Source organism: Gouania willdenowi, chromosome 24, assembly GCF_900634775.1.
Source record: "Gouania willdenowi chromosome 24, fGouWil2.1, whole genome shotgun sequence".
NCBI lineage: Eukaryota > Metazoa > Chordata > Actinopteri > Blenniiformes > Gobiesocidae > Gouania > Gouania willdenowi.
In genome coordinates this window covers 25,860,956-25,877,611 of record NC_041066.1, presented here as the reverse complement: position 1 = coordinate 25,877,611, position 16,656 = coordinate 25,860,956, and the positions used below count along the sequence as shown (strand labels likewise).

General features: G+C 40.6%; 1 protein-coding gene across 4 annotated transcripts in view; it reads right to left on the bottom strand.

Annotated features, from left to right (window-relative positions):
* cnih3 (cornichon family AMPA receptor auxiliary protein 3) overlaps positions 1 to 16,656 on the bottom strand; it is a 57,787-nt gene that overhangs the window by 23,218 nt on the left and 17,913 nt on the right. For all 4 annotated transcript variants that reach the window (XR_003672968.1, XM_028440062.1, XM_028440064.1 and 1 more), the window contains exon 3: positions 9,739 to 9,786. Coding sequence is in view for 3 of the 4 variants with exons in the window: in XM_028440062.1 (XP_028295863.1) it covers positions 9,739 to 9,786 (48 nt within the window). In the remaining variant the exon portion in view is untranslated. The remainder of the gene's footprint in view (positions 1 to 9,738; positions 9,787 to 16,656) is intronic.

Below are 16,656 nucleotides of genomic sequence, written 5' to 3'. Positions count from 1 at the left end.
TATGTTCTTGTCTGAGTATGTTACCATGGCAACATTGTCCGTGAACTAAATCTGGTCACTGGCAGGTTTAATCAAAGAAGGAGAGCTGGGATTATAGTGTTGAAAGCAGAGCTGAAGTCCACTAACAGGATCCTGGCGTAGGAGCCTGGGGAGTCCAGGTGCTGGAGGATGAAGTGGAGAGCCAGGTTTACAGCATCGTCTACGGACCTGTTGGATCTATAGGCAAACTGCAGGGGGTCCAGGTGGGGGTCGGTGATGTCCTTGATGTGGGAGAGCATGAGGCGTTCAAAGGACTTCATGACCACAGATGTCAGAGCGATGGGTCTGTAGTCATTAAGTCCTGTGATCCTCAGCTTTTTAGGGACAGGAACGATGGTGGAGGCCTTAAAACAGGCTGGTACGGTGCATGTCTCCAGTGAGGTGTTAAAAATGTCTGTGAACACTGGAGACAGCTGATCAGCACAGTGCTTTAAGGTGGAGGGAGAGACAGAGTCAGGTCCACAAACCTTAGGTGTGTACCCTAACCCGGTACACACACAGAGTTGAGTGCATTCCAAGTTATCACAGAGTACCCCCCCCCCCCCCCCCCCCCCAAGTCTGTCTCTTCTAAACACCCTGTAATTTGGGAAGTTGGCACCAGAATCTGGGGATGATTTTGATTGCTACGTTAGGGTTAGGGTTCCATTGCTGAGTCCGGGATGGTGTGTCCCTGACCCACCGTCTGCTCCAGCGATGAGATCTGGGCCAATATTGCATCTTGCTAAACCAGGAGCCACTGAGACAAAGCTCCAAGTGTGCACATCGATCCCAGGCATGAAAGGTTTATGGGCCACGTTCACCTCCGGAGCGTGGCAATTCATGCCAGGGCTCCCTCTGTAATCAGGAACGGGTACCGAGTATTCCAAAACAACAAACACCAAAGCCGGTGAACTTGAAGATCGCTGAGGTGAGTGAGCCAAGTTGCATGGGCTGTCATATTGGGTAGCTTTCAGAGAAAAGTCTCCCAGGTGAGTTGAAGTAGGAACCAGAGAGCGTGGACCAGGATTTAGCTTTATATCACCCGCAAGCAGCGTACAAAAACAAGTTGCAGTAATCTTGCGTTCGGCTTGTTTGTCAGCGGTTCTCCATGGGTACTGTTAGCAATCTTAGCACTCCCATTGAGAAGTAGTTGGGAGTAGATGATAGAGTAATGCCGACCAATTTTATTGAGTTTGTTTGTTGCGTGGTGAGCACGCAGCCGCACAGGCCACCGCCATCTTGGATATCCAGATCATTGATGTGTAGTTTAGTGCAGCTCTCAGTCAACGTCTGAGACACCTCCAAAAACCTTTTCAGCCCACGACCCCTAAAATAAAGGTCCCAGAGAGCGGGGACCCCTACTGTAACTGAAGGTGGTTGAACACAGGCATGGACATTGAAGAACAGTCATGTGGAGACAGGACCATCTATAAGACTTTTGGGAGTCAATACTGAATCAACGCTTGAGAACCTGAAGCCAGATACCTAATTTCCACACCGGGCCCACTTGTTGGGGCCTCGCCGGTAAGTACAGCTGCTGTTCACTCTGTCCTGTGCTCACCTTGAGAGGCAACTTTATCTCAACGCTCCGGTTAGGAAGCCCACAGCGTTGGACTTCCTAACGTTGTGTGCTTAGGAAGCCTGCTCTGCTAGCAGTCATTATTTGTCACGGCATGCCCGCCATTTCACCACACACGCTCATCATCCTAACCATACCATAGTATATAGTAGACAGTATATACTCATTAAGTTTGTCGTGGATAGTTCGTTAGTGGGACATTTATAACGGTGTATAAAGCACAGAGATGCAACTGTGAATTTATTCAGACCTAATCCTTCATTTCCAGTGTTTCTCTATCTTTGTCTTTTTTGTTTAATTATCATTCTTTCAAGTTGAAAGTTCAGCAGTTATTTCTCTCTCCAGAGAAAAGGTCATCTAATTATATACAATGATGACTATGATTATTCTGACACAATGAATGAACACGTTCCACCTCCACACACAGACTCCTGGTCCGATTAATGAGACCACCTGCTGTTAAGTGTTAAAACCTTCAAGGAACACGAGGTAAAGAACATGGGGTCACAGTGACACCTTTAGATAATGAAGGCAAATTAATGCAAGACACAGAAGACAACATATGATACTGAGATATGTTTTACTGACTCGTGTCTTTTTAGTAGCAGCAGGTTTGAACTTACATTACAATACACAGGGTTTTAGAATAATGTTACAGTGGAGGTCCTCATCTATTTGGTTCTCTAATAGAGTAGAGGTTCAGATGACTCAGCCATTGTTGGCTGTGTGTCTGAGGGGGAGGGGCTGGAGTACAGGTCAGAGTCTGAACAGCAGTAAGAAGAAGGAGATGGTGATCGACTTCCACAGAAGGTCTTTACCACACACACCGGTGAACATCCAGAGCTTTAAGTACCTGGTGTTCACCTCAACAATAAACTGGACTGGTCTCACGACACTGCCGCCATGTACAGGAAGGGTTAGGGTCTCCTCCACCTCCTGAGGAGACTGAGGTTGTTTGGGGTCAGCAGACCGCTCCTTTGGACTTTCTATGACTCTGTGGAAGTCTCTACCATCCACTACGCTATGGTCTGCTGGGACCGGGACAGGAAGAGACTGAACAAGCTGGTCAGTGATGTCCTGGGCTTCTCCCTGAACCCACTGGAGGAGGTGGGTGAGAGGAGGATGGTAGCAAAGCTCCCTACATCAGACTGTGGAGGGTCTGAGCAGCTCCTTCAGTGGTAGACTCAAACACCCACAGTGTAGGACTGAGTAGGTCATTTATTCCCACCGCTGTACAACTGGACAATAAAACAGTCTGAGGCCTTGTACTGTCTGTAAATATGTATATATATATTTCCTTGCCAGCGCCTGTTAATATGTATATATCTGTATTCTTTCTATTCCTGTTTATGTATAGCTTTTATTATTGTATTTTTAATTTCATTTTCTTTTCATTGCACTATTTTTCGGGTGTTTCTGTGTGTTGTCTTTTTATTGAGCTGTCATGGCAGTAAATGTTCCCACTGTGTCCAAAAACCCCATCTTTGTTTTTCTTCATCTCAGCTGTGAGGATGATGATTTTAATTTCTGAAACATTTATTTCCTTTCCAGTGTTTATTTGAACTCAGTGGGCGGGGCCTCTGAACCATGAGATATTTCATCAAACTTAGCTCAGGGTTAAGTCCAGGTTTAACCTGAGAGTCTGATATCTTAGCTAGCAGCTAAAAGGTTTAAAGTAGCCTGGCTCTTCCTTTCATACTGGCACCAAATGGTTTGAGAACCTGCAACTTGCTGCATACACATAACGGTTGCATTATGGAACCTGAGACATCATCAGTTATATTCAGTGAAAACTGACTCCACAAAAGTAACTTCAAAGTGTGATTGCCTTGATGATAGCAGCCATGTTTTCAGTAGCTAACAGGAATATTGACATTCTGAAGATGTGAGAAAGTGTGATGAAAGACTTTCATTGATCAGCTGCTGCTGAGACTAACTTTCCCTGGAGCCTGAACATCAAAGGAAAGGGAGCCTGAACATCAAAGGAAAGGGAGCTCCATCCAGCTTACATAACCAAGCTCACTCCACTATACTACACTATCTGTGCTCATGCCCTTTTACCCCCAGGGCGCCATGATAGCCGTGAAATTGGAAGTCATCTTTTTGCAATTGAGTTGATGAAACTCAAAGTGGGTGAAAGCAGTCGCTCCAGGACACAATAAGTCCCACAGCTCTGGTACGCAGAGTATGGAGACATAGGGGGAGGGATTACCTTCAGCTGGGCTGGACTGAGGCACATGTAAAAAAAAGATCAGATGTATTTTATCATCAAAGCACTTTATTTGAATACCTTGAAAAAAGAGTTTAAACAATATTTTACATATGATCATAACATTCGTAACAACCCAAAGAATCTACAGGTTAACAATTACAAAATAACTTCAAAGTTACAAATTAGCAACTAATGCCTTTAGACTCAGAACGCTTTAATGTGTCCTTACAGTAAGTCTACCTTTTTAGATCAAATCACTTTCATCAGAACAAAAACACGTAGAGCAAATAAAATAAAAAAAACAAATCCTCCTGTATTTCTAGATGAACAATGATGTCACAGTGGCCACGTTTACATGGGAGGGAACGTTTTCTATTTACACCAGACACACCCTCACCAGGAAGTTATTGTGTTGAAAGCTACACAATTCTTTGCAGCGCGTGTGTGCGTGTGTGTGTGTGTGTGTGTGTGTGTGTGTGTGTGTGAGAACCAACAGAGGTGATTAGAGTCTCAGGTAGAGAGTCTCACACACACACACACACACGCACACACGCACGCACACACACACGTTGATCAGCTGTGCTTCACTATTGATCACCGTCTACGTGACATGTGTGCAGGTATGTGAGTGTATAACAGACCACCTTATTAAACACGGTAAACAGAACAGTCTGTGTGTGTTTAATAAGTCAGTGTGTGTTTAATAAGTCAGTGTGTGTTTAATAAGTCTGTGTGTGTTTAATAAGTCTACATATTTATGTCTCTGTCCATTCACTCTTTTCATTATATTCATGTATTTTAGGGCTTTATTACATAATATCAGCTGTAGTCCAGGCCGCCGCCATCTTGGATTATGTCGTCACCAGTGTGTCATCACCACAGAGTTACACTATCACAGAATGAGTCAAATAACTGTAAAGAGGTTTAATATTAGTCTAATTTATTTATAAAGTGGTGTTTTTTTGTGTCTTTAGACTCTAATTACATTTATGTCTATAATATGTTCTCTACAATATAAACAGGTTCATAATATAATTATTTTTATAGTTTCTGTTTCCACTGTATCCAGAATAATAATAATAATTCTCAACAATAACTATTGATTGATTTGTCACATGACTGTTCCAGGGTTTGTTTTATTTAGTTTCACATCTACCTGTAGATCTATGTTTTTTACACTGATGACAACTTTTACAGTTACAGTTGGAAACCTTTGTTAATTGAATATCCTAATTATATTACAGTAACCAAATTAAACTGTATCAACTAAGTGAATTAATAAAAATAACCTGTTAAAGGCTTTTTAAACTAAAAAAATATCTTGTGAAATCTGTGACGTGTTAAACCTGAACAACTCAAAGAATCAGGACCAGAATAATTATTTTTTGGCAGAAATAATAACACTTGCTGTACATTCAGCTGACATAAAAATATTGTTTTCAAATATGTAGAATAATTGTGAATTTATCAGTAGTAGTTTTAATATTTTAGTTAATTTTTTGCAGGCACCTTTTTTGTCCGTCAAATGTATTTAAAATAAACTAAAATTAAAGAGAGATGTTATTTAACTGTTGAACCTTGTCATAATTTTATTTATTTATATATTTTTTAAATTGAAAAAAAAAAATGTTTATGGTCTTGGTCTCGGTTTGTCTCGGTCTTGGTCTTGACTCGGTCTCGGCTCCCGAAAGTCTTGGTCTTGTCTTGGTCTCGGGCAAGTCTTGGTCTCGGATAGTGTGGTGTTGAACACAACACTATAAACTACAATTGAAATAAATATGAAAACAGTTCTAATGTGGCGTTCTGTGTTATAGCTGACAATAATAAAAGGTTTGTTGTGTTTTTTCTGATAGACGTGATGCGTCACGTTCTCCCCCGTCCAATCAGAGCCTTCCCAGAGTGTTAATCTGCTGAGTCACTTTCTCCTCCTCTGCTTCTAACTAAAGGAATTTTCCATTTAAGGTGATAATCATTTGTTTTCTCCAACCGCTGCGTCGCATGGTGTCACAAATATGTCAGATCAGCGATACGAGGCGATTGAACAGGTTCACCAATGTATCAAACCACAGAGCGGAGTACACCTCCACATAAACAAATAGTGCTAACGCTATAGTGTACGTTCACTGTGGAGGCGTGGCACCAGAAGCAGGAAAGTTCTGTATTTAGTTTAAACGGTAGCCATCACTCCTTCACTAGCGAGAAAAACAATGACGGACTTTCGCAAAAGTTTTAATCAGGTTGGGGGTGGAGTCGATGGGTGGAGTTACCAGTGGAGGGGAGGGTATTTTCTTTCTCGATTTCATTTGTGATGTCACAAATGTGTAAAATTTGAAACGGAACAATTTCCTCTGTTAGTAGATTTACAAGGACAACAAACAAAGCACTGGATGGACTTATTTCATATTTTATGTGTCAGTGGACACTCAAGTTACCTCATATGTAATGTGTAATATGCAAAAGTGGATTTTTCATAATACGTTCACTTTAATCTTTTTTAAAGTTGAGCTAAACTTTGAACCTTTGAAAAGTCATTTTGAATTTTGTCGTTAGGCTTTACTAATTTACTTATTTGGGTAAAACATTAACAGTAAATTGAATTAGGGAACCATGATTTAGTCTCAATAATATTGTCTTCAACAGTTCCTCTACCTGCAGAGAGCTTAAAAACAGCCTCAAACATCCATCCATCCATCCATCCATTCATCCATCCATTTATCCATCCATCCATCCATCCATCCATCCATCCATTCATCCATCCATCCATCCATCCATTTATCCATCCATTCATCCATCCATCCATCCATCAGAACCACGTTATAAATCAATGTGTGTGAAAAATTCAGATTTATTTATTTAACCAACACACACTTTCCCCTTTATAAGTCACAGCCCAACTTGAAGGTTGAGCATGTGACCTCACTTCCTGTCCCGCCCTAGACACGCCCACATTCATCTTAAAGAGCTGCTGACCAATGATATTTAGGCTCCATCATGGCAGGAAAGACAAGGAACTAAACTCAACCACACTTGTGTGTAATCCATTAATCAGGTTAAATACATAATAAATAATAACATGTAAACTTAGATCCTATCACTGAATGACTGATGGTCAGTGGCCTGAGGCTAATAATACAGACCATAACATTAAAGCTAACAATGAGCTTATATAGAGTCAGAAATAACTACATGAATAATATGAATGAGTCAAACCTGAAAATATGAAGCAGTTGAACAAGGACTGAAAAAATATTTTAAAACAAATACAGAAAAGTACATTATTTATTAATTAAGACCTACATAAGTATTTTCTTTATGCTAAATATTAATAATTTTAGAGTCACAACCTCTGAAAAGTGGTAGTTGGTTATGATTGACTGGATACACACACACACACACACACACACACACACACAAACACTAGTTAGAGGTTTAATATTATTAGTTTAATTAGGTTTATTATTATTTATTATCAGATGTTTAATATTCTAATGATTTGTGCAGCTCCTGCTTTTAACACGTTTTTTTGTTGCACTGACATCATTAAAAATATCCCTATGGATGGATATTATTGAGGCTCCACAATTAGCCAATCACCAGCTGAGAGTGATTGCCATGGTGATTGCTACCCCTCCGAAGAGGAAGAGGAAGAGGAAGAGGAAGAGGAAGAGGAAGAGGAGATGACTGAGGCTGAAAAATCAATAGGACTGAAATCAATGTGTTTAAATGTGTGAATCTATAACAATCACATATTATAATTATTATTAGCACTTAATCACATATTGTGAATGTATTTAGGACTCATTGAATGTTTAAGTTATTGAACAGAAATTGTTTATTATGAAACGTGTTTATTTATCTGTGAACATTTTAACTAAAAATATAATTCACATGGACTCAGAAACAGGTGATTAGATTTAGGAAATGATCCAGTTTAATATATTGATTCTGGATCAGTTTTAAAGATGATGAATGTTCAGCTTCTCTATAATGTGTACATTACATTATTCCACTACAAAGTATTTCATGTGTGAATGATGACAAAAACATGATCAGGTTTCTGTTTATACCAAAAATAATAATTAAAAAAATAACCTTTATTGAGAAGAATCTAAGGTAGATTTAGCAAACAACTCATTTATGAACATAAATAGCAATAATTTAGTTACTGAGTAACACGTTAATGTAATATGATCACGTTATATAATTATAAGATGTGTAGATTATATAAATATATTATACATGTACAGTATATTATATGAATATATTCCATTCATTTTCACCCGCTTATCCGTTGCCTGTTGCGAGGGCAGAATCCTCAGCAGGGAGACCCAAACTTCTCGTTACCCAGCCACTTCTTCCAGCTCCTTCGGGGGATCCCGAGACATTCCTAAAGAGGTACACGAATGTGTACGATCAATGGCAGGGACTACAGAAGTGTGGTCGGATGGTGACTAAGAGAGAGAAGGTGGTCCACACAGAAGAAGGAACAATAGCAGACACTCAGAATCCCACAAGCAAATGGCAACCTCAACGAGATGACCAGGAAAGCAGCTACGGCCAAATACCTAATACCACCGATGTTAAGACACCCTGAGACTGTAGAGGAACATCTGTGCAGAGTATGGGCTGGAAACCCCAAGGTCAAAGTGGGAAACACCTCCAAAGGTGGTAGAGAATGACCGAGATAAGATCCTGTGGGACTTCCAGATACAGACGGACAGAATGGTAATGGAGAACCAACCAGACATTGTGGTGGTGGACAAAGAGCAGAGGAAAGCCGTTGTGGTTGTCATAGCAACACCTAGTGACTGCAACATCAGGAAAAAGGAACATGAGAAACTAGAGAAATACCAGGGGCTCAGAGAAGAGTTGGAGAAGGTCTGGAGGGTGAAGACATCAGTGGTGCCCGTGGTCATTGGGGCAGTGACCCCCAAACTGGAGGAGGGGCTACAGCAGATCCCAGGAAATACATCAGACATCTCAGTCCAGAAAAGTACAGTGTTAGGAACAGTAAAGAGACCACCCACAGTGGGTGAGGAAGAGTTTATATATATATAATAATATAATAAACCACTGAGTGAAATAATAGGAGGAAACAGTTTGAAACTTTTGTGACTTTTTGCTTCAAGCAAAGACAAAAAGAAACAAAAGTTACTTCAAGCTGTTCTTTATGTTGATACTGAATCAACCAAATATGAACTATTCTAAACATTAATTCTGCTTCTGTGTCTAACCTTTCATTCTTTACATCAGGGGTTCTCAACCTTGGTTACTGAGCTAAAAACAACATTCATTCATTCATCATGTGACCCACTTGTTTCTGTTCAGGGTCAGTGAATGAGGGCCAGATGTTTCACAGCAGATGTGTGTGTGTGTGTGTGTGTGTGTGTGTGTGTGTGTGCGTGTGTGTGTGTGTGAAGACTCAACAATTAGTCACTGAGCCAAGAAGAATTATAATTATATTATAATTAACAACCACTGACACAGCATAGCAGTGCTGTGATAAAAGTTATCATCCAACAAATCATATTATTATTAATCATTTTATTTTTCCAATACAAATCACCAAAAAGGTCATTAAAGGGACAGTGTCTTCCTTACACACCGATAGAACAGCCTGAGGGTTCAACATCAGCTGTTTAATGGACACACACACACACACACACACACACACACACACGCACACAGTGAAGCGTTCCCTCATCCCTGCGTGAGCCCTGCAGGCAGGAGGAGCAGCAGCTTCAGCTTCTCAGATTTCTTTAGAACATGATTATGATCAACTACAGCTGAGCATCACAGTGAACTTAGAGCCTGGTTTCACCACGATTGTTGTGCACGTTGATACATGACATACACTCTGTGTGTGTGTGTGACTTTGATAGTTAGTAGATCACTACACACATTGTTACACACACAAACCTTCACTTACTTTTCTAAGCAAGTTGCAAATTCTCTCAATGTTCCTCAGCCTCTCCCTCTGCAAGACAAAAACATTAGAAAACGTTACATGTTTTTAATTTTGTACTGTGAAGAATTAAGATGAATATAAAGCATATTTAGTCAAATCAATACCTTGGAGTTGTGCTCTCTGTTTGGGTTTATGAAGATATGAGAAGTGACATTAAGATTATTCATTTATGTATTTATTCAGTGCACAGTAAAGCAAAGAACAACATTAAAGGTGCACGGACAGAACAAGAATACACTTTAAATAAAAATACTGGATGAAAAACTAAAGCCCAGTTCAGCAAAGACCACTTTAGTCAAAATAAATGATTTATTAACAATGATAATGCATTAGTTTTTTATATAACACCTGCAAGCACTTTACAATGATGTGCATGTAATCTCGTATTTGGCCTTGCCCTTTTTTAATTATTTATGTTAACATGTATCAGCTAGCACCTAAATGCTAACATGTATCAGCTAGCACCTCAATGCTAACATGTATCAGCTAGCACCTAAATGCTAACATGTATCAGCTAGCACCTCAATGCTAACATGTATCAGCTAGCACCTAAATGCTAACATGTATCAGCTAGCACCTCAATGCTAACATGTATCAGCTAGCACCTAAATGCTAACATGTATCAGCTAGCACCTCAATGCTAACATGTAACAGCTAGCACCTCAGTGCTAACATGTATCAGCTAGCACCTCAATGCTAACATGTAACAGCTAGTACCTCAGTGCTAACATGTAACAGCTAGCATCTCAATGCTAACATGTAACAGCTAGCGCCTCAATGCGAACATGTAACAGCTAGCGCCTCAATGCTAACATGTAACAGCTAGCACCTCAATGCTAACATGTAACAGCTAGCACCTCAATGCTAACAGGTAACAGCTAGCACCTCAATACTAAACATGTAACAGCTAGCACCTCAATGCTAAACGTGTAGCAGCTTTTACCTCAATGCTAACATGTAGTAACTAGCACCTCAATGCTAAACATGTATCAGCTAGCACCTCAATGCTAAACATGTAACAGCTAGCACCTCATTGCTAACATGTAGTAACAAGCACCTCAATGCTAAACATGTATCAGCTAGCACCTCAATGCATGTAGCAGCTACTACCTCATTGCTAAACATGTAACAGCTAGTATCTCAATGCTAACATGTAACAGCTAGCACCTCATTGCTAACATGTATCAACTAGCACCTAAATGCTAACATGTATCAGCTAGCACCTCAATGCTAAAATGTAACAGCTAGCACCTCAGTGCTAACATGTAGCAGCTAGCACCTCAATACTAAACATGTAGCAGCTATTACCTCAATGCTAACATGTAGTAACAAGCACCTCAATGCTAAACATGTATCAGCTAGCACCTCAATGCATGTAGCAGCTACTACCTCATTGCTAAACATGTAACAGCTAGTGTCTCAATGCGAACATGTAACAGCTAGCACCTCAATGCTAAACATGTAACAGCTAGCACCTCAATGCTAAATATGTAACAGCTAGCACCTTAATGCCAACATGTAACAGCTAGCACCTCAATGCTAACATGTAGCAGCTAACACCTCAATACAAACATATAACAGCTAGCACCTTAATGCTAACATGTAACAGCTAGCACCTCATTGCTAACATGTATCAGCTAGCACCTAAATACAAACATGTAACAGCTAGCACCTCAATGCTAAACATGTAACAGCTAGCACTTAATGCTAACATGTAGCAGCTAGCACCTCAATACTAACATATAACAGCTAGCACCTTAATGTTAAACGTGTAGCAGCTAGTACCTCAATGCTAACATGTAGCAGCTTGCACCTCAATGCTAGCATGTAGCAGATAGCACCTCAATGCTAAACATGTAACAGCGAGCACCTCAATGGCAACATGTAGCAGCTAGCACCTCAATGCTAAACATGTATCAGCTAGCACCTCAATGCTAAACATGTAACAGCTAGCACCTCATTGCGAACATGTAGTAACAAGCACCTCAATGCTAAACATGTAACAGCTAGCACCTCAGTGCTAACATGTAGCAGCTAGCACCTCAATACTAAACATGTAGCAGCTATTACCTCAATGCTAACATGTAGTAACAAGCACCTCAATGCTAAACATGTATCAGCTAGCACCTCAATGCATGTAGCAGCTACTACCTCATTGCTAAACATGTAACAGCTAGTGTCTCAATGCGAACATGTAACAGCTAGCACCTCAATGCTAAACATGTAACAGCTAGCACCTCAATGCTAAATATGTAACAGCTAGCACCTTAATGCCAACATGTAACAGCTAGCACCTCAATGCTAACATGTAGCAGCTAACACCTCAATACAAACATATAACAGCTAGCACCTTAATGCTAACATGTAACAGCTAGCACCTCATTGCTAACATGTATCAGCTAGCACCTAAATACAAACATGTAACAGCTAGCACCTCAATGCTAAACATGTAACAGCTAGCACTTAATGCTAACATGTAGCAGCTAGCACCTCAATACTAACATATAACAGCTAGCACCTTAATGTTAAACGTGTAGCAGCTAGTACCTCAATGCTAACATGTAGCAGCTTGCACCTCAATGCTAGCATGTAGCAGATAGCACCTCAATGCTAAACATGTAACAGCGAGCACCTCAATGGCAACATGTAGCAGCTAGCACCTCAATGCTAAACATGTATCAGCTAGCACCTCAATGCTAAACATGTAACAGCTAGCACCTCATTGCGAACATGTAGTAACAAGCACCTCAATGCTAAACATGTATCAGCTAGCACCTCAATGCATGTAGCAGCTACTACCTCATTGCTAAACATGTAACAGCTAGTATCTCAATGCTAACATGTAACAGCTAGCACCTCATTGCTAACATGTATCAGCTAGCACCTAAATGCTAACATGTATCAGCTAGCACCTCAATGCTAACATGTAACAGCTAGCACCTCAGTGCCAACATGTAGCAGCTAGCACCTCAGTGCTAACATGTAGCAGCTAGCACCTCAATACTAAACATGTAGCAGCTATTACCTCAATGCTAACATGTAGTAACAAGCACTTCAATGCTAAACATGTATCAGCTAGCACCTCAATGCATGTAGCAGCTAATACCTCATTGCTAAACATGTAACAGCTAGTGTCTCAATGCGAACATGTAACAGCTAGCACCTCAATGCTAAACATGTAACAGCTAGCACCTCAATGCTAAATATGTAACAGCTAGCATCTTAATGCCAACATGTAACAGCTAGCGCCTCAATACTAACATATAACAGCTAGCACCTTAATGTTAAACGTGTAGCAGCTAGTACCTCAATGCTAACATGTAGCAGCTAGCACCTCAATGCTAGCATGTAGCAGATAGCACCTCAATGCTAAACATGTAACAGCGAGCACCTCAATGGCAACATGTAGCAGCTAGCACCTCATTGATAAACATGTAGCAGCTAGCACCTTAATGCTAACATGTAGCAGCTAGCACCTCAATGCTAAACATGTAGCAGCTAACACCTCAATACTAACATATAACAGCTAGCACCTTAATGTAACATGTAGCAGCTAACACCTCAATGCTAACATGTAGCAGCTAACACCTCAATGCTAGCATGTAGAAGCTAGCACCTCAATGCTAACATGTAGCAGCTAGCACCTCAATGCTAACATGTAGCAGCTAGCACCTCAATGCTAACATATAGCAGCTAACACCTCAATGCTAACATGTAGCAGCTAGCATCTCAATGTTAAACATGTAGCAGCTAGCACCTCAATGCTAAATATGTAACAGCTAGCACCTTAATGCCAACATGTAACAGCTAGCACCTCAATGCTAACATGTAGCAGCTAGTGTCTCAATGCGAACATGTAACAGCTAGCACCTCAATGCTAAACATGTAACAGCTAGCACCTCAATGCTAAATATGTAACAGCTAGCATCTTAATGCCAACATGTAACAGCTAGCACCTCACAAGCTAACATGTAGCAGCTAGCACCTCAATACTAACATATAACAGCTAGCACCTTATTGCTAACATGTAACAGCTAGCACCTCATTGCTAACATGTATCAGCTAGCACCTAAATGCAAACATGTAACAGCTAGCACCTCAATGCTAAACATGTAACAGCTAGTACTTTAATTCTAACATGTAGCAGCTAGCACCTCAATACTAACATATAACAGCTAGCACCTTAATGTTAAACGTGTAGCAGCTAGTACCTCAATGCTAACATGTAGCAGCTAGCACCTCAATGCTAGCATGTAGCAGATAGCACCTCAATGCTAAACATGTAACAGCGAGCACCTCAATGGCAACATGTAGCAGCTAGCACCTCATTGATAAACATGTAGCAGCTAACACCTCAATACTAACATATAACAGCTAGCACCTTAATGTAACATGTAGCAGCTAACACCTCAATGCTAACATGTAGCAGCTAACACCTCAATGCTAGCATGTAGAAGCTAGCACCTCAATGCTAACATGTAGCAGCTAGCACCTCAATGCAAACATGTAGCAGCTAGCACCTCAATGCTAACATATAGCAGCTAACACCTCAATGCTAACATGTAGCAGCTAGCATCTCAATGTTAAACATGTAACAGCTAGCACCTCAATGCTAAATATGTAACAGCTAGCACCTTAATGCCAACATGTAACAGCTAGCACCTCAATGCTAACATGTAGCAGCTAGCACCTCAATACAAACATATAACAGCTAGCACCTTAATGCTAACATGTAACAGCTAGCACCTCATTGCTAACATGTATCAGCTAGCACCTAAATGCAAACATGTAACAGCTAGCACCTCAATGCTAAACATGTAACAGCTAGCACTTTAATGCTAACATGTAGCAGCTAGCACCTCAATACTAACATATAACAGCTAGCACCTTAATGTTAAACGTGTAGCAGCTAGTACCTCAATGCTAACATGTAGCAGCTAGCACCTCAATGCTAGCATGTAGCAGATAGCACCTCAATGCTAAACATGTAACAGCGAGCACCTCAATGGCAACATGTAGCAGCTAGCACCTCAATGCTAAACATGTATCAGCTAGCACCTCAATGCTAAACATGTAACAGCTAGCACCTCATTGCGAACATGTAGTAACAAGCACCTCAATGCTAAACATGTATCAGCTAGCACCTCAATGCATGTAGCAGCTACTACCTCATTGCTAAACATGTAACAGCTAGTATCTCAATGCTAACATGTAACAGCTAGCACCTCATGGCTAACATGTATCAGCTAGCACCTAAATGCTAACATGTATCAGCTAGCACCTCAATGCTAACATGTAACAGCTAGCACCTCAGTGCTAACATGTAGCAGCTAGCACCTCAGTGCTAACATGTAGCAGCTAGCACCTCAATACTAAACATGTAGCAGCTATTACCTCAATTCTAACATGTAGTATCAAGCACTTCAATGCTAAACATGTATCAGCTAGCACCTCAATGCATGTAGTAGCTAATACCTCATTGCTAAACATGTAACAGCTAGTGTCTCAATGCGAACATGTAACAGCTAGCACCTCAATGCTAAACATGTAACAGCTAGCACCTCAATGCTAAATATGTAACAGCTAGCATCTTAATGCCAACATGTAACAGCTAGCACCTCAATGCTAACATGTAGCAGCTAGCACCTCAATACTAACATATAACAGCTAGCACCTTATTGCTAACATGTAACAGCTAGCACCTCATTGCTAACATGTATCAGCTAGCACCTAAATGCAAACATGTAACAGCTAGCACCTCAATGCTAAACATGTAACAGCTAGCACTTTAATTCTAACATCTAGCAGCTAGCACCTCAATACTAACATACAACAGCTAGCACCTTAATGTTAAACGTGTAGCAGCTAGTACCTCAATGCTAACATGTAGCAGCTAGCACCTCAATGCTAGCATGTAGCAGATAGCACCTCAATGCTAAACATGTAACAGCGAGCACCTCAATGGCAACATGTAGCAGCTAGCACCTCATTGATAAACATGTAGCAGCTAGCACCTTAATGCTAACATGTAGCAGCTAGCACCTCAATGCTAAACATGTAACAGCTAGCACCTCATTGCGAACATGTAGTAACAAGCACCTCAATGCTAAACATGTATCAGCTAGCACCTCAATGCATGTAGCAGCTACTACCTCATTGCTAAACATGTAACAGCTAGTATCTCAATGCTAACATGTAACAGCTAGCACCTCATTGCTAACATGTATCAGCTAGCACCTAAATGCTAACATGTATCAGCTAGCACCTCAATGCTAACATGTAACAGCTAGCACCTCAGTGCTAACATGTAGCAGCTAGCACCTCAGTGCTAACATGTAGCAGCTAGCACCTCAATACTAAACATGTAGCAGCTATTACCTCAATTCTAACATGTAGTAACAAGCACTTCAATGCTAAACATGTATCAGCTAGCACCTCAATGCATGTAGCAGCTAATACCTCATTGCTAAACATGTAACAGCTAGTGTCTCAATGCGAACATGTAACAGCTAGCACCTCAATGCTAAACATGTAACAGCTAGCACCTCAATGCTAAATATGTAACAGCTAGCATCTTAATGCCAACATGTAACAGCTAGCACCTCAATGCTAACATGTAGCAGCTAGCACCTCAATACTAACATGTAGCAGCTAGCACCTCAATACTAACATATAACAGCTAGCACCTTATTGCTAACATGTAACAGCTAGCACCTCATTGCTAACATGTATCAGCTAGCACCTAAATGCAAACATGTAACAGCTAGCACCTCAATGCTAACATGTAACAGCTAGCACTTTAATTCTAACATCTAGCAGCTAGCACCTCAATACTAACATATAACAGCTAGCACCTTAATGTTAAACGTGTAGCAGCTA